Source organism: Acanthaster planci, linkage group LG10 (genome assembly GCF_054643075.1).
Source record: "Acanthaster planci isolate LZ-2023a linkage group LG10, COTS_SCS, whole genome shotgun sequence".
Classification (NCBI taxonomy): domain Eukaryota; kingdom Metazoa; phylum Echinodermata; class Asteroidea; order Valvatida; family Acanthasteridae; genus Acanthaster; species Acanthaster planci.
The window spans coordinates 9928584-9947696 of NC_141786.1; the positions used below are offsets into that span (position 1 = coordinate 9928584).

The 19113-nt window shown below is 45.0% G+C and overlaps 1 protein-coding gene across 2 annotated transcripts in view; it reads right to left on the reverse strand.

The window, feature by feature from the left end:
* Nucleotides 1-19113, reverse strand: part of LOC110983914 (sushi domain-containing protein 2-like) — a 31150-nt gene that overhangs the window by 3510 nt on the left and 8527 nt on the right. Inside the window, exons 5-20 of one of the 2 annotated variants that reach the window (XM_022243585.2) lie at nucleotides 18469-18576; nucleotides 17744-17912; nucleotides 16386-16673; nucleotides 14965-15286; nucleotides 14218-14319; nucleotides 13122-13334; nucleotides 12363-12628; nucleotides 11990-12148; nucleotides 10712-10879; nucleotides 10262-10386; nucleotides 9170-9305; nucleotides 7860-8123; nucleotides 6096-6287; nucleotides 5342-5509; nucleotides 3299-3440; nucleotides 94-2160 (exon numbers count right to left, since the gene is read on the reverse strand). In XM_022243585.2, the coding sequence (XP_022099277.2) occupies nucleotides 2058-2160; nucleotides 3299-3440; nucleotides 5342-5509; nucleotides 6096-6287; nucleotides 7860-8123; nucleotides 9170-9305; nucleotides 10262-10386; nucleotides 10712-10879; nucleotides 11990-12148; nucleotides 12363-12628; nucleotides 13122-13334; nucleotides 14218-14319; nucleotides 14965-15286; nucleotides 16386-16673; nucleotides 17744-17912; nucleotides 18469-18576 (2925 nt within the window). In that variant the 3' untranslated portion in view covers nucleotides 94-2057. Of the gene's footprint in view, nucleotides 1-93; nucleotides 2161-3298; nucleotides 3441-5341; nucleotides 5510-6095; nucleotides 6288-7859; nucleotides 8124-9169; nucleotides 9306-10261; nucleotides 10387-10711; nucleotides 10880-11989; nucleotides 12149-12362; nucleotides 12629-13121; nucleotides 13335-14217; nucleotides 14320-14964; nucleotides 15287-16385; nucleotides 16674-17743; nucleotides 17913-18468; nucleotides 18577-19113 lie in introns of those variants that run through there. The other variant, XM_022243584.2, reaches the window with a different exon arrangement.

A 19113-nucleotide genomic window follows, 5' to 3' on the forward strand; every position in this document is an offset into this window, starting at 1 on the left:
GATTGAGGTCTACCATGTATTCCCTTCGTGAGTCTGTTCTTTGAGGTAAAAACCATAAAAACGACACGGCAAAGTGACAATGAGGCAGTCAAGTGGATTCACCATTAAAATTTATTCCTGATATATTTCTTCCTGGTTACAAAATATCAGTAAAATTTTCTTAAAAATTGATTTATCACTTTACATTAAACACGACGAAGGTGCCGCAAAGAGCGTATTTACATGCTTCTCTGATAGTATTGTTTTTCAAAGTAACCCGATGTAAATGCAGTATTGAGCTTCACTAAATGAAAACTTGTAAGAATTTTATTTAAAAGGAACTTCTTTAGATAAAATAACTTTAGATGCTAAAAAGACACTTAAACTGCCAACAGTGAAGTTGAAAAGTTAAGTTGTTGCAATAGTATTGCGTACTGAGAGGCACCAAAATGGGATTAAGATTAATTAGCAATCATCTCCAGTCACTCCACTGCCTGCAGATTGATTATTGCCGATGTTTTTAGCACAGAGCACTTTGATAGTGTTGCTAAGACCCGGTTGATTTCGGGCAAATGTAAAATGGCATCGAGAAGTGAAACTTCAAACACCTCATATCCTTCCCTTGGACGGAGCCCTGTTCAAACTTGGCACTGCTGTCCAAAGGCTTAATTCCACATAAAGCATAAACCGTGAAGATTTCAGCGAAACATTTTCTGCTCACATAAGGTTGACGATTTCCCCAAATGCACCTTCCTCAAGAATACAAACGCAAAATATGTCTGCATTGGTCAGTTATTATAGAAATGAACTGTCCATTTTTCAAAATCATGCATAACTTTCGTCACGGTAATTCACTTATAGCACACGAACCATCATGTAAACCATTTTTACTTTAGTGTACCAAATAAAACTAGAGTATAGTAACTTTAACAGTATAAGAATGGAACCAAATAGGCAAACATGGTGCTCTCAATTTGGTATGAGTAGGTAACACAATACCTATATATACACATAGATGGCTGCGGAGTGCAGTCCACTCTCAGATAGTATAAAGTCTAAACTCACTAAGAATACAGTCCACAGAAAACTTTGAGTAAGCATTTCATCTAAATATGGGTGATTCACTATAGTGCGCCTCCAAGAGATTGCAATGCGTTGGCCAATCACAACTCGCGACATTATTCGACCATTTCCAAAAGTGCACTGGGTCGACAAATTCCGTGCACTGTGATTGGCCAAATTCTTGGAGGCGCACTATAGTGAACCGTCCGTTCTCTGAACTACGGTTCTCTCTCCGTTATTTTCTACAAATGGAGCCTGAATTCTTTCGTCATGACTAATCCAAAAGGCATGACCACGGGTAAGCATGAAAGTGTAATGCTACAAAAACCTACTCAAAGAAACACAGAAATATGGTATTTAGACAGCACCGTCTGGCTGCACCCCCCAGCACAGAGTGCACGAATTGGTTTATTTGCATAGCTTGGAAGACAATGGAATGCTAATTTCTGTCACCAAATGCAGGTGACATCTGACACAAACATCAAATAAAGAATAATGAACTGATTTACTGAAATTCAACTTAGCAATGCCCATTGTGATTTCGCACTTCTATAAAAAAAAACTTGCTTTCTTGACAGTGCTTTCTAGTACAAATCACTGATCCCCTACTAAAAATCTCCAGAACTTCCATTGGCCATTCCAAACTGTACAAACGAGTAAGGATACCCACTGGTTCCCGATCCCTTCGTTAAAATGCGCGGAGGGAACCAGCATCAACAGCTCCCTTCATCGAATAATTATCCGGCAGTGTACATGTACTATTCGTGGAGTGGTAATGCGTTCGAGTAGCTTCCTTTGGGCAATTCTGAGGTGGGATAGGTGTGCAGGCTGTGTGTTACACAGGCAAGACGGTGGAGACGAGGTTGAACCCGAGTCAACTCGTGGAAGCAACTCAAGAACACCCAGCATGCAGGACAGTGACTACACTCCTACTGGTCGATAGAAAATCCATATTTTTGTACATTAAGATGAGTGTCACATTTCCGACGACTACTTCAACTTGCCATTTTTAGCCTTTATACTTCCCTAGCATGTTTCAAATTGGTGCCTATGGAGGCCGCTGCGTCTCTCGCCTCTGCATCCATGCCCCAATTATCGGCCGGCGCGTTGACTTTCGTCCTATACAAAACATGCATTAAAGAGAAAGATATACATTTCATAAAACAGCCGTCCAATAAACCACGCATTTCTGCGATCGTTGTGGATTTTTGAACGAGTCATTGTGAAACTTCTAAGTGGTCTAATGGGGAAACCGATTATCATCGAGGGGAAAACGAATCACGTCTAAAATTATCAATCTAAAACTTCTCAAAATACTGGCCGAAAAAATATTCCAGAGAGTGGTTTCTTGTTAGGCGGAGGTGGACAGGCAAGCCGACCATAGTAGGTCCAGCTGCTACTTTCAAAGTTTGGAGAAGACACAAACTAACTTCACAGCATGAAACAATGAGTAAACGCACTGAGTTTCCCCCCTCCCAGAAATCCCCATACACTTTAGACACAAGTTATGTACGTCATTGATTTATGAACCCTGTAATCAATACTAAACATTATAAGCAATTAATTCCGACGAGTGTGCGTTCAGGGTAGGTTTTCTTAACGGTGAAATCAAAGGTCTTTAATTAGAACACAAACAAATTCTATTTTTAAAATCTGATTTCGGTTTTCCTGTAGTCTGCATGTCTAACAACAAAGGTTTAACTGAAAACTCGAAGTCTGTGGGTGCCCAAATAAGATAAACTAAGATAGAAATTTACTGTCCCACCAGGGGAAATTTATGCGGCCTTTTGACAGAAAAAAGACAATAAAAAAAGACAATAAAAAAAGACAATAATATTTACCGTAGATAAAAAAGCAACAAAACCAATAAAGGTGTGATTACTAAGACCCATTAAAAGAAATTCAGTAAACTAACAAAAACCATCACAAATTTACAAGTTGGCGTGAGACATTCTAATGTCCCCAGGGAACAAAAGAATTACTGTAGCGTTCTGTGTGAATTCCTCGCTGTATGAGCCGGGTTTCTTTGCTCTTTTTGACAAATTCTGGATGTAGAGGGTAAGAATGATCGGATAAAAGTCTCTTAACCATATGCACAATTGACTAGAATAGATTGTCTCTGCGCTATGTTGGCACGTACCAGTGATTTTTTGTTTCTGCCTGTTTTATTATCCTGCTGAATTAACACTCATATACCTCGTGCATGATTTCGCAAACCAGATTAAATGCGGCAAGTACCGTGTAAAAGTATACTTACCCTGTGTTCTCCAAGTCCTTGACGCCGGTCTCTCGCCGACGCAGCACAAACAACACCAGCACCGCGATCAGCACCACGCCCAGGAGGCAGCCGATGACGACCCCAGCGATCGCCCCTCCGCTCAGCCCCACAGCGCCCCCAGCTGAACATGGATAACAAAAAGGCAAGGCGGGGGGCAGATTATTCACTCAAAGTGCACATGTGCAGTTGCATCAGTCAAATCATTGATCATGACGTTGTTTTCAGCGACGCCGCGTCGGAATTACAAGTGAAGGGGGCGCCTTTTTCAACCGAAATGAGCCATTCTCCGGCCTAAAGTAACATTTCAGTAGTTGCCACACAAGCATGACTATAAATCGCCGTCGGTCGGTTCTGAAAACGATTTTTACAAGACGAGATTAGGCACACGTATTGAAACATAGAACGATGGCTCTGGCACATTTCTTGTTGCGCCTTGGTCATAATGGATTCACTTTCATTGGTATATACAGGTGCAAAGAACCTTTTTTTCTGAATGATGAGATTTTGATCTTGAGCATCGCCATCCACAATGAGAATTCACTTCAGGCCAAACATGCATACTTCCTTATGCCTTCTTCTGTAATTATTTTTTTATAACAGCCAAAAATCATTGCAGGTCCCATGCCATTTTTCTGGTTCGATATCGATTTCAAGATAGTCATGCGCAGCTGATTTGTATAGGAAAGCACCACCTAGGTTGTCTGACACTGCACTGTGTTCAAGCTTTTTCAAACACAGCATTTAATGCAAAGATGATAATAATACATACCATCAACTTAATTTTAAAAATCGATATTTTCGCTCTAAACGTCATGTAATGGAAATTGACCGAACAATGTGGAAACCCGCCCTCGGGCGTTTCTACAGAGCTGCACGTCATTCTTTATCTGATCACATTAAATGAGGGCAATAATGGTGAATTCCAGTAAGACCGTCTTCCTTAGTTTTATCAAATTCGGCTTGGCACAGACCGATTTCCTCTAATCCATCGTAACCACTCAGGTCAATCCGTATGGCCACTCTGCACCCGTCCTTGCCAGTTTGTTACCCACTGACTTGCCCGCTTGAAAGTCAAAAACGGTTGTTTTTTTCTTTCTTTCAAAACAGCATATATATAGACTGGATATCTGCATTGGTTGTATTGTAGCCAGCTCTTCGCGTTTCCTGCTTCGAGCAGACGCAGACGACGAGTCTGCTCTCGAGTATTCGGTTAAGCAATCACCGCTGTACGGTGCGCACGGGTAACCTGTGATTGCACTCACAAAAACTCGACTTGTGACTGACATGCGATTCTACTGAGCTTGACTTTCGATGCAGGATGATGGAATAGACTGCAACTCGGGGAGCGTGTATAATTAAACTGATCTAATTATAAAAGAAATAATTGAACTGAACCTTTTTTTTTTCATTGATGACATTAATGAACGAGAAGGAGAAAGGATTGTTTCAAAATACACTCGCGAAGTTAATATATTCTCTGTTACATATCATTTTGATTTGTTGCAAATAACATGTAATAAACTTCTAACGAAAGCATCCCCTTGCGATTCATACGCGTCATCTGCGCCTTGATCAACGACTATATTTTACAAAATGCCGGGTGCACTCATGAAGTGATGTTGCTTAACGCTGAGGCCTCAAAAACAGTACAAGCTCAGGGGGTTATAGCGTCTGTTTGGTGAATGCACCCTTCCGGACACCACACACTGATTCTAAATTTCGGGATAAATCCTTGCATTATATTTATTACAGGTGCAATGTTTGGAATTCTTGTCCTTGAAAACCACGCAGCGTCAACTTTTGCCTATAGCAAGGGAGCTTGGCATTCGACAAACTTCGCTGCGTTACTGGTGTCTCCTTATGTTTGACACGAGTTTCGTTTTGAACGGTACGAATCTCATGTGACCATAGTGCAAACGAATCAACCAACAGACGTCATACAGAGGAGTTTCAATGCACGTGCAGGTATTGATGGCCCGTGTACTGACAGCGGTACCCCTTAACAGACCCTTCCAAACTTACTCGAGCAATCGATGGGGCCTCCCCCTTGCCACTCTCCCCCTTTGCAGGTCAAGGTGTACTCCACCGTGGTGCCAGGACAGCCAAACACAACCCGCAGGTTGCCTTCTTGGTCGCGTCCCGTCTCTATGACATCTGCACCCTTAAAATCGTCGGTGTTGCAGTTTGTTTCTGGAGAAGGGGGAAATGGACATTTCACACGGTATAATGGGCTGTGTGCACGAACGAGAACTTTGTTTAATAAGGAAGCCAGCCTCTTCCCCGACCATCCCAAAGCCGGGTAGGGGGATGATTCGACCGCCTCCCCCCTTAAGATCTGGACTACCCCATGACCAGTCTTGTTTACACTTGGACTGCATGTAAAGGTATTAATCGTTAGTTTCACTTCAATCTATCGCATGTGAGACATTATAGAGTACCGAAGTGTGACGTCACTGTGAACCAGAAAGTGCAGTGCAAACGAATGGAGTACGCGCGCGTGTTGGTTCATGCGCTGGTGTTCGTGCTGGTTTTCGCGCTGATGCCTTTTACACACTAATTTTGCTCGTAACGTATTCACTTCGGTACTCTATAGGCACTGAAGTGAGTAGGTGACACGCTTAAGTATATAAGGCAACAGCGCGAGGACCAGTGCGTGAACCAACACGCGCGCGTACCATTTTGTATGCACTACAGTCTTCCTAGTTCAAAATGACGTCACACTTGGGTACTCTATCTACAGGGCCAGAGGGAAGCTTAATTTCGGGCGTCTACCTACCTGTGCAGACAGGCATTTCGGCGTTCGACCACGTCGCTCCGCTCTGGCACTCTCTGGTCTGCGGGCCGATGAGAATCGCTTTGGGGTTGCCGCACGAGAACGTGACGGAGGTCCCCACTGCGTTCTTCTTGAAATCGTCTGAGTACGCTACTTGCCCGTTAAAGGGGCTAGGTATGTATGAACAGGTTTCCACTGAAAAAAAAAACACCAAAACTAACTGTGGTGAGACAACCGCCGTGGCAGAATATTACATCTAGTCTTGACTTACCTCGCAAAAAGTTCTCTTCTGACAAGCTGTGCAGCTCTACATTTCAGCACCGCCTGCATGGAAAAGGCCTAGAGAATAACATTCCATTGCAAGGACAGCTCGAATGGTTCGCTTCAAACTTCGTCTGATTCGACAGGAAGTTTGGTGCAGAAGTACAGTCTGCGCGCTTCTCGTGTGCCCGGGCGTATGTGAACTTTGACCTTGTTTGCCCCAGGTGACAGGGTTTGGTCCACCGAAGTTGTCAGAAATGAGTCATTGTGGGTTGACTGGGAACAGCTGTTCTCCTTGTTTGACTTCATGAATCCGTCTTTTACTGTAGCATGGGGATATATTTCTCTCACTAGTTAACTGGTAAGGTGGGTGACTACTTCAGATCTTTGCTAAGCATTTGTTGTTTGTGATAATCGCGTGGTCAATCACTGGAGATCGGCGCGATGGGCATAGCCACGCCGGGGTTTTCCCGGGGGACAAAACACTTTTTCAGGGGGAAAATTCCTGAGGGGCAGAGCAATCAGCTACGAACTGATGAACTATTAATAGTGGAAGCAGGTTAATTTTAACATTTGTTCACACGAATTATTGATTTTATTTCCTTCCACTTTCTTCGTTTCTTTCACTCTTCTCCTTTTTTTCCTTTCTCTTCTCCATTTGTTTCCCAAAGCAATCTCTTATTTGGCTCCCTCTCTCGACGTCCACGGAGGTGCATCTCCATTTTTTTTCCTTTCTGTTTCCAATTTGTTTTCCAAAGCAACCTCTTATTTGGCTCCCTCTCTCGACATCCACGGAGGTGCATCTCTTTTTTTTCCTTTCTGTTTCCAATTTGTTTCCCAAAGTAATCTCTTATTTGGCTCCCTCTCTCGACGTCCACGGAGGTGCATCTCCATTTTTTCCTTTCTGTTTCCAATTTGTTTTCCAAAGCAACCTCTTATTTGGCTCCCTCTCTCGACATCCACGGAGGTGCATCTCTTTTTTTTCCTTTCTGTTTCCAATTTGTTTCCCAAAGTAATCTCTTATTTGGCTCCCTCTCTCGACGTCCACGGAGGTGCATCTCCATTTTTTTTCCTTTCTGTTTCCAATTTGTTTTCCAAAGCAACCTCTTATTTGGCTCCCTCTCTCGACATCCACGGAGGTGCATCTCTTTTTTTTCCTTTCTGTTTCCAATTTGTTTCCCAAAGCAATCTCTTATTTGTCTCCCTCTCTCGACGTCCACGGAGGTGCATCTCCATTTTTTTCCTTTCTGTTTCCAATTTGTTCCCCAAAGCAATCTCTTATTTGGGTCCCTCTCTCGACGTCCACGGAGGTGCATCTCCATTTTGTTTCCTTTCTGTTTCCAATTTGTTCCCCAAAGCAATCTCTTATTTGGCTCCCCCTCCTAACGTCCACGGAGTTGCATCGATGTACAGTGAAGCGGGAAACAGGAATCCAATAAACGCGACTGCTGTTTACTGCAGCACTCCCATGCCATGTTTCCAGTGCACATGCAAGTCAATACACACCTTTTTTCAGGACATCACTCCTGACTTCCTCGTAGTCGGCGTTTTCCTTGTAACAATCCTGCCCGGCCACCACCGTCTGGGTGACCGACATGTCGTACAGGCACTCCTGCAGGCCGCGACAAGTCGCCTCCAGCTGGTTGGCAATGATCGGGTCCAGGCTGCTGGGGTCCGGGGTGACTAGGACTGGAACGAAGGAGGCGTTCTGGTAGTCCTCGCTGTTCAGAGCCGGGTGGTTGTGGAATATGGTATTACCCGAGGTGGTCCCTGGTGAAACATGAAGGACATTATATGTACTGGTGGTGGAAATATTGTTCCTGAAAGCAAGGGCAGATCGGGGTGGGGTTGGCAATGGGGGCCATGCATGCCCCATAAAGGGCCAAAATAAATGAGGGAAAAGACGATTTTGTTGGCTCTCTTTCACTTTTTCTTTCTTACCAAAGCGTCTCAGAACCCCAAAAGTAAACTCATCCAACAGAAAGGTCATAAAGGATTACATGAAAAAAAAATTCCAACATTTGCGCCACTTCACAAGTTCGGCGCCCCGAAATTTTGGTTCTGGATCTGCTCTTGTTCTGAAGCCGGGGCACTAAGCGTTCGACGTACATACACATCGGCTCTAGTATAAACCCCGGGGACATTCGTTGGAACCACACTCAAGCAACAGATGCTTCTGTTCACTTGAGGCAGCATGTTATTCTGCGCTATCTGCACCCAAAACAGACCAAATCAACAACAGAAGAATTAGATTACACCTTGCACTCCTCGATCGTAAGAAACAACGTACACGTCTCTGCCACGAGCAAGTTCGAGCGCGAACTGTACTTCTACCAGTAGTCAATTACTTTTTAATAATGCGCACGAGCAATTCTGTTACACTCGAACGACCCTCGTGGTCAATTGTTTGAAATCTCATCGTCACCGTTGGCTCTGATTCGCACATGACCATTGAATCTCCTACTGTTATTTTCATGTGAATGATTTCCTCTGTAATGACAAATGAAATCGGCATTGATAACTAGCTACGGTGTGACCATACTCCAGTGCCTGGTCCAATATGGTCGACTGCATATGTAGTTCAAACCATCCATCGTTCGGATGGTGTTTAGTCGAACTGTAGTTAACTACAGTCATCGCTCGAACTTGCCCTCTGTTGTAGGCTCCGGCTGACTTAGTGCGCGTGCACGTCACAAGGAAGTGCTAGCATACCAAAGTTTCTTTTTGAAAGATAGCGTACTGTGGTATTTGTGGACATGACTGGTAAAAGACTTGGAGACTTCAGTGCCCACCCCCAATACAAAAATAAAATTTACATTCTTTCACCACCGCAAACAGTGTCTCTGGATCATTTCCTTCATAGAGTGCACCGTTCGTCCCCTTGATATCATCGTTGGGGTCGCCATTCATGTCACCCAGCAGACCCGTGACCGCAGCGGTTCCGGGGAAGTCCTGAATACAAGGCAAAAAGATGAACAGTAACCAAACACATTCCCAAGCCACTCTGTTTTATTGCAGAAAATTGCTTTTTCCGACCTTCCAGTAATTTAACAAAACGGACGGACTATAAATTGATTTGCAATATTCGAGAAGGCTTCACCAAGGCAAGAGTAATTAACAAGCAAATTCTGAAAGCTGTCTTCGAAAGTTCGTCCAGATAGCCGGTTCGACATTTAACGAGGCAATGTCATCCGGGACGAAAAACACCTGACGTCACGCCTGTTTACGCTTGCTCGGTGCACTTGGGCCTCTGGAGCGCGTACTTATTATCCCGTGCGACCTACGGCACGTTCTATTTTTTTGCTGGAATACCGCTTCGTCTCTTTTATGATTAAGATGAAGTCTTAATCCCATTCATGCGCAAGGTAGTAGGTAACCGTCTTGTGGAACACTTCTTTTCCAATGACAGGAACATGCCAGTGCAAAAGGTCTCTTCATATTAATATAACAAAACAAAAGTTTAATACTTTACAAGTTTTAAGATTTATTTAAAATTTTGTTTAACATATAATAATTTCTGTTACCTTCACGACATAAAGGCCTTCATGTATTGAGGCCAGAGTCGAGTCGAGCACATCACTGGTCTCTTCACAAGATCAATCCCAAGTCCTTTCGCAAAGCCAGTTGTGGGTACCAGGGAAACCTTGACAAAAGATTGCTTCTACCACAGTTCCTTTGTTTGTGACAAAGCTTATGACTTGCTATGCAGAGACCTTTGAGGCACTCAACTACAACACTGATTGTGACAGGAATTATGGTGTTTGCAAGTCTCGTTCAACTCTAAGCTTAAGCCGGCTGGCCTGTCCGTGTTTTCACTTATTTTATGACAAATACGCTCACTGTCTCTATCACGTGGTAGTCATTCTCACTAGCGTGTAACCAACGCCGCCTCGCAGTTTGACACTTACCGCATTGACCGCGATGACCTCGGCGGAGATGCCGTAGGTGAAAGCCTGAACCACCACCACTACTTTTGAGTTTTGGAAGGCGACTAGAATCTGCCTGAAGTCTGAACTGAAATGCACTGTGACCCCTGCGCACATTACAACGAAAATGGCGTCAATAACACTATCCACAAAGCAAAAGATTTCATCTCTTAGATTTTTAAACAAAGTTTGAATCTCAAATGACCCTTGAACGATTCATGATAACGGGAGGGAAATGCGTCACGTTTCTTTTTAATACGTTCCTTTCAGCGAGGAACGCAATCTTAGTGCCCAGAATCAGTCAGGTTTACTACACCAGAATTGACGTCTTTACAAATTAAAATTGCATTTTGAGGTGGAGAGAAATCGTATCAAGTTTGGGATTTACTTTTGGATGGAGTTTGAGTGGGTTTTTGGATCAAGGTTTGCTACCTTTGAGGAACAGTGGGTCGTAGGCGTTGCCGTTCAAGAACATGTCGGGTTGTCTGAAGCCATTGCCCTGTTCATAGTAGATGTTCAGCGGCCTCAGGTAACCCAGCTCGACGTGGACCACGTCACTTCCGGTTTCCTGCATGGCGACGGCGTTCAGGAAGCTCGCAACTGTAGGAAGAGAAGTGTTCGATAGTGGTCAAAGGCTGTGACCAAGACTGTATTCCAGAGTCTATAGAGCAACGGCTGTGTCTTATGGCCAGCACGTGCCCATATAATGTTAAACCAGCTGAGACTCAGACCTAGCCCTAGAAGAAAAAAAAAGATGACATTGTAGGCACGGCACGAGAATTGACAATCTGTTCGGTAAGCTTACGCTTATCTTGTACTCATAAAGGCACATGTGGGATTTTTTTTTTTGGGGGGGTTGTTTTGGAGGGATTGGGGTCGATCATCGATATCATTAATGACTCAAGCAACAAGCTATAAGCTAGAAAATTTAGTTGAAAAGAAATAAAGAACTGAGAGGCCGACTGAATCAATTGTGAGTGAACTATGTTTCATCTTGGAGAAAAACAAATTGCACATTGCTCGTGTGGTTGTCAATAACCCCATGCACCCGTGCATATTGAAAGCAGTGATTTTTCTGATGCAGACATTGTCTAATTCTGAATTACGGACGACACTGTTAGAATACGGAACCCACTAATTTGTTCGTTCACCCTTGTGTACTTGACATTTTGCTTCAGCACTTAAAGGACATCACGTTTATTTCCTTCAACCAACTGGGATAAAAATGAAACACGAACGTAATAAGGTTTGCACCGCGCTTAACGAGTTAAACCCAGTGTGAATATCCAATTTGCTCTTCGTCATTATTTTTGATGGCATATCAGTTTTATAAGGAGTTCATGAGAACATCATTTGTTGCGTCTTGACAAACGCACTCGACGAGGCCTGTTGGCTTGAAGCAGCTGAGCCCTCTACGCTGGTGCGACAAAGGGACAGGTTTTGTATGAAATCACCACTAAGTGTCGAGATCATGTCTTGAGCAATATATTTGTTATGGGTAACTGAATTGGAGTAAATGTGAACCGGTCTTCGAAGAATGAAGGCCCGCTGCCCTGCAACATAAACTTTCAGCGAAGTGACAGGTCAATTGTCGAATCTGTGGTATATATGCCTTTGTACAAACTTATGATAAGCGAGTTTTGCGAGTTTCATCTTGGGAAAAAAAGCCTGTTATTCCGGTAGGCGTGAGAGACCTATGAAGGCGCTCACCCATGGCATCATTCCGTCTGCTGTCCGTCGCCACCGAGGTCCTTCCGTACAGCTTGAAGTCCGAACCCGACACATCCAACACCCGGTACTCTCCGATGCCGTTGAAGGTGAAGCGCCTTTGGTCAAAGGTGATGAAGTGGGGATCGCCGAAGATCAATGCTAATTAAAAAATGTCAACAGATCAAATTGAGTTATAAGTTTTTTGACTGTAATATGCACTCAGGCAGTGTGTCAGCGGGACTGAAGCATTGCTTTCTACTATGTTGTGAGATATGGTCCAGACTAAGTGTTGGAGGAACGTCTTTGGTCCTCAAGGCCAAGGTTAATGCCAGGGCCCTAAAATTCGCAACTCTAAACAGCAGCCCGGACTTACCCGACTCTCGCTGTGGGTACTCGGCGCAGCCTTTCGACCGTCGGTTCTCCAAGTACCGCCGGCACTGCTCGGGTCCAGACCAGCGGCAGCACAGATGGTATGGCATGACATCCACGCCCCAGTGGGAGAGGAAGGGTATAGAGCCGGCCTGATTGTACGGAGACAGGCCGAGCATAGCCGCCTTGTCCGAGGAGCCACCCGTCGGGTCGTCCAGCGAGAAGACCAGGTTGTTGTTGGTGACGTCGTAGCAACATTCAGCACCATATCTACGGAAGTGTTATGATGGTTGGACTGTTTTAGCTCCCGAACGGATTTTATCTTGAGGTCGGTTTCTCCAATTATTATTGAGATTAGCCATATCAACATGCAGTCGCAAATATAGCGAAAGCACGCCCACTTGCGATGATAAAATGAGTTGGTTCACCTCTGATAATTACTACTCGCCTTTCTAATCACATCCCTTCTTGTGACTTGAATACTTTTACTCGATGATTTTGTAACTGATGTTCATTTTTTCTTTTTTTTTTGCATCATGGAAAGATACACCCAAATTTGATATGCGACCTACAAGTTACTTTTAACTTTCAAGGAAAAACTTTTATCGGCGCTGGAACATTGAACAACATGCTGTCGATTCAGAGATGAAGTATTTTTATTTCTTTCCAACACGAAGGGCTTTGAGGCGGTTTATTTGTAGGGGACGAAGCTCGAGGCGGACCGGAGCATTGCCCCACCGGTGTTCCTGCTGTCGCTACTCACGCTGAGTAGGTGCTGAGGAAGCAGATTCGGTTGCTGGCCCCCTCCCGCGTGCAAGATTGGGCGTTGACGTTCACCGCGCAGCCGCCCCGCTGCTCCAAGAAGCGGCTGGGGTCCAGCCGGGCCTGCTGCAGCGTGCAGGGACACGCCGGTACACTGGACAGAAAGGACGGTACGCCATTGTTGTCGTTGGACAGGTCCTCTTGAGCGTCCCATCTGTGTGGGAAAGGGAAGAATCTTTATATTTCCAATGTCAAAACCCAATGTGTACAACCGCCGAGCAGCCTTTAAAAAAGCCTGAAAACAGCCGGGGTGGAATTCGTTGGCAAAAAAAGTTCTTACAAAAAAATCATTAGAGGGACACAAGTTTTATGAAAATCGGACATACAGCAATAAATCGTTCTGTCGAAACGCGTACAGGTCAGACAAAATGTAAACGTCTCCAGTGACTCATGTGACACAGGCGGACTGACATGCATGAAGGCATGTGTAAAGTTTAACTCTTCCCATGGGTCGAGAACCCGTCACATAGTCGGTCTTAAACGGTTGATAAAACACCGCTGGCTGTACCCCAGGAGGAAATCATTTACGACTTCTAGCGTGAGAAACATACCATATCATCGATAGAGGGGTGTTAAAGAAATACCATTGTGTTCGAAGTTTATTTTTACATTTGAAACAAAAAAGCGCACCTGTTCCGTGACCGACATGTTTGTCGTCACCAAACGTCTGAAGAGTCTCCCATTCATAGGATGTTTACCAATTCTTTTGAGGGCTGACGACCATTTGGGAGAAGAGACTCGTGAGTGCTTTCCACCAACGACCGTACAGCAACGCGTAGCGGCACAAGATGGAGAACTTCACCGTGAATAAGCGTAAAACACTGTAATCGCAGAGGCGCCATTTGGGTTGGACTACGCCTGCGCAGTGCAGGTTAATGTGAGCAGACGCCGCGACAGGCACCCAAACCTGGTATGCCTGCGCTAGCGCCTATGCAATTATCGTGCACACTCGAATGGCACCTACATGATAACACCTTTTGGACCAAGTTCTCCATTTTTCGGCGCTTTACTTATCCTTGCTTTCCACCTTGCCCTACCTCGTACACTCGTCACTGGCCCACTGTTGTGGGTTATTCTGATACTGCTGGTGGAGCAGATAACCCAGCATGTGGACATCACTGTAAAGAGCCACTGGGTACCTGTGCAAATGACGAAAAACAGATACTGTTGTCTAGAGCTAGGTCTAAGTCTTCGCTCCATTCGAAATGCGTGAAGATACACAGACAATAGACCTTGCCGTAGCTCTGGAAGCCCGTTTCGCACACGACCTAAGCACGGGCATAATGAGAAAAGACCAGGGCCGGAATATCCGACAGGCACAAGAGACCCTATGGACTGAGACCTTCGAACATCTTGGGCCTACAAAAATCAAGCTAAAAGCACACGAATATACCACACACAGTTTGAAAGCACCTGTCGCGATCTTTCTTTGGGGTAGTTTCAGACTAGCTATATAGGGTGCATAAATTACCCAGAGCATCGACATGATTACGAAGCTCTAGTGCTATGAAATTCGTGGTCGTGCCTGGACTGCAAGACTACCTGTGGAATACAGGAGCCTTTAACATGCCTTTACCACGTGGCCTTGCTAGGATTTTACTGGTGGGGGCACAAAGGGGTCACCAGCATCTTAGGTGGGGCACGTCCATCGGCATTTTAAGTGGCCTATCAGCCTTCTTCCAAATTGCCACCCATGTCACATCCCGGGAAACATAACTGTAAAGTAACAAACGTTCCCTATTTAAACACTGATTTTTGATTTTCAAAGAATGCATATAATTCACCCGTCCATGCGCTGTACCCGGATCACCCCCCACGCGTTCTCCTGGGTGACGTTCTCCAGCGGCTCCGGCGTGAACGAGAAGGACCCAGTATTGGGGACGTCCATCCCGAGATCGTAGATGTCCTCCCAGGCTGGCGCCACGTCGAACTGCAGGATCGAGATGCGCAGGTTGTCGGCCCCGGGCGCCGGGGTAGCCGGCGCCGACGTGGGCGCTTCCAGGAGATTGGCCTCCCAGTTGATGGTTAGGCGAGTCCCGGCCATCCGCCACGCCTCGCTCGTCGGTGATACCCGAGTGACAGTAACCACCGTATCGTCTGGATGCTCTGTGGAGAAATATCCGACATTAAGATGGGATAATTTATTGATTTCACCGTCTCAAAGACATTATAAAAACGGTATATCTGGTCCGCTTTATCACATTTTCCTATATACTGTTATTTTTGTTTGGCCTTCTGCGTCTCTGCATTGGCGGTTCCAAGGACGGTGCGGAATGGACGCGTGCCCACTCCCCCAATAAGGGCGGGCAAATGTTTCAGAAATACAATGCGAAAAATGCGAATTTGGGGACACTTTCATTTCCCTTCCTTCCCAAAGCACATAAAACGCTTCTCAGAAATGCATTAGAAAAAGTCACGCAAAGAAATTAAAAACATGTGTGTTCCCCCCCCCCACAAAACACTGCATCCCGAAATAATTTGGTGCCGGATAGTACCAGAACTCGGACCAATTCCTCTTCCGAGTCCCAGAGACTGGCTAGGGAGGTGCAGTTGAATCAAGCCCAAATACCTTACAGCCGTGTTGACTTAGCACTTTACATGAGTGCTGAGGATGGGAGTGTGGCGAGGGACAATCGGACCAAGAAAGGGAATCCTGTAAGTAACATCCAGCCACATCAGCCATTAACCTCACCTGAATTATCACACTGAGCAGTATGCAATTGTGGCCATCGGGACTCACTTCTACTGTGATTACGACCTTTTAGGATACTCCTCTCCGGTTCGTAAGTGACTTTGTCATGCACGCGGACGTACCACTGATTGCAGGCCCCCATTGGACGAACGCTAAAGTCGCGCGTGGTTCCATCATATCCATTAACTTTTGGTGTAGTGGGCGTGGTTTCAACTGAAATGACGTTACACTTACGAACCGGGTAGGTTAGGCAGAAAACAAAACTCATTCTACAACAGCTGGTCATGTGACAACAGCAAATCACGGGGCAGGGGCGTATGATGATAAAGTTCCTGGAGGTTGACTGGTTATCACTGGAAAGCATGGAATAAAATCGAATTCAGAAGTCGGAAAATTATACTGGATGGATTGTAAAGAAAAAGAGAGTGTGTCCCCCCCCCTCGACATAATGACCCAAAGACGAGGAAGGAACTGTGCGGACAGCAAGGGGGAGCTCGACATGGAAAGACTTACCGACTGTGTACTTTACTGTGTACACCGCGTCCCCAGGAACTGTTACGTCGCCACTAAGCGTGTAGAGAAGGATGGACACGTCACCGGTCACGAAGAACGGTTCGGGGATGCAGACCAGCGACTGGCCGACGATCTGCTGGTCCCGGGCCACCTGCAGCACCGTGTCCCCTTGCTTGAAGACGCAGGTCGCCTGAGTGAATCCGAGGTTGCAGATTGGCCGGATGTAAATCCTGTTGCCGCCTATCATGGGACCAGAGTCCGGCGACACTTGCCAGGCATAATAACTTTCTAAGTAAATGGAAATGATCATAGGGAGTGGACATGTCAGAGGGTCTCCTAATAAGTCCTGCGTCAGATAACCTAGAATCCGGGCCCCATAAACTTCAGGTCATCTCTGATAAAAATAGACTGTTCTCAATCATTGTCAGCGGCATTGCTAGTATTTTCGTCAATAAATATATCGCGGACTGGGATATCTATGGTGGAAAAAGGATATTTTTCTTAATAATATTTCTTTCATCTTCCCTTCATCTTCTTTCAACTCTATAAGTTGACATCTGTGTAATTTTTAGTAGCGTGTGTCCCATCTCATTTTCCCGGTACATCACGGCACTGTTTACCACTCTTTTGTAAGCAATCAGGCCACACCTTGAGAGAGCGCCGGGGTTTGGAAAATGCCACAAATTTGCAATCGATGTCATGCCGACTCCAAACGGGCTTCTAGAGCTACACGGCTACGTCTATTGTCGACACGTGGCCGCCTATATTGGAGACAGACGACGACTTAGAGCTAGCTCTAGAAAGGAGATTTGGACACGGTTTAGAGGTTGCAGGCCAATAACAAAAGGCCTAAAACTGCCTGTGGGGACCGGGTCACAATTTCAACGTCCTCAAATTCCCAGACCGAACTGTTTGGTTATAAAGAAGGGTGAAAGCCACCAACGAATTCGAACTGCATGCAAATATTGCCAACATTTAGGACAAAACAGAGCCATATATGATTTAATATTGTCACAAAGTGAAAGTATCAGTTTTCAAAATGCTGATGGCCTTCTCAACTATTTTAGTTCTGATTATCTGACGATAGATATGTGCTCAAACTTCATGGGTAAATCTTTAACCCACTATTAGCAAATAAAAGATGAGGAAGCATGCCTCAATTTGATGTGTGTCTGAAACATGTGAGAGGCCTGTGAGTCGGTAAGTTTTCCTGATTTTTTTGGAGTAAGGGCATTTATCATCGTTGTCTAGGGTGGCTATGTACTGGCCTGCAACCTCAAACACTGTTAACTGTTAACACTATCAACCTGTTACCACGCACGCATCATGGCGTGCTTGGTAACGGTCAACAAGCTCACTCGAGATTTCACAGCCGGGACTTGTCATGAACTCCGTGTCCGTCCGGAACACGTAGACTCCCTGTATCCCAGCAGCGTCGCAGTTGGTTCCGTCTTTCAGGCTTCCGAAACTTGAAAACTCGAATGGGTAGGACAACCCACCCCAGAGATCACCCCCGTTGAAGCCCATCTGCCAGTAAAGAGAAAGGAACAGTGTTGCCGAGTACACCGTAAAAACTCCGGTGTTAAAATCAACCCTCTGTAGTGTTTTCAGATGACCACATCAAAGGGTGTTACTTTAACACCGCTGGTGTTACTTTGCACACCTATAAGTGTTACAATGCACTGGAGAATGTTAAAAGTAACACCAAGTAACGCCAGCATTTTTAACACCAATGAAAAGTGTTGGTGTAGTCCTATGATAACCACGTGGGTGTTTTTGCAGTGTAGAACATCCCAACATTTTCTATCACGCATTGGCGAGGCCTTGTCTGGGACGAACGCTTCTCTGACAAAGTTAACAAAATCTGTGCTAATTGCGGCAGTGGTACATGTAAAGGCAATTCAGGACTGCCTTCTGATATCTTGCCACCACACCCTGTACGAGTTATTACTGGGATGGGGGTCAGTCTAGCCAACTGTAAAGGAACGACAGCTGTATTTGCTGCCACCAAGTGTCCAAAAGGTCACCCAGTCCAAGGCGCTGTCCACAGCAGCATTTTTAGGGCTCGAAATTCAGATCTCACCTGAGTAAGTCCTGGAAGGTTTTGGTCCAGGTAAGTTAGATCCTGGAAGTAGAAGATGACGAAGGAGCGATACGAATCGTAGACCAAAATTGCTTGGAAGCTGTTTTTCTGTGGAAAAGAAGACAAAGGGAAACAAAGATTATTTTCGTGCCATAATCGCCAATGTCGCCTATAAGCCAACACTTCCTTGGCAGAATATCATCATTAACATAATCCTATTTTCACAATCGTATCTCATTGCCAACGCAATCAATATACCAGAACGTTTATAAAGCCTATGGCGTCCATATCATCGTAAAGAGCCGCGAACAGATGTCAAGCAGGAAATAATACAGAAACGCTAAACGTTACTGACTCCGAAGATAGGCGGCAGAAAGGAATCATGTTCAATTTCGTCGATTATCTGTTAACAGGGAAGATGTCTCTCGCTTGACTGTTGCGTACTATATCCACTTTCTCCTTGTGATTAAGAAATGGTAACCGGACCGTCAACAAAATAGCCAACCATGAAATGCACTGGCTTGAGGTACCAATTTAGTTACAACAAAAAAAAAAGGCCTCAACACCAATGAAAGGCATCTGTCACATCATTTTGCGGAGCAAGCGCAAGATTATTTTCCTCAGGATTTGGCACATTGATTCCAG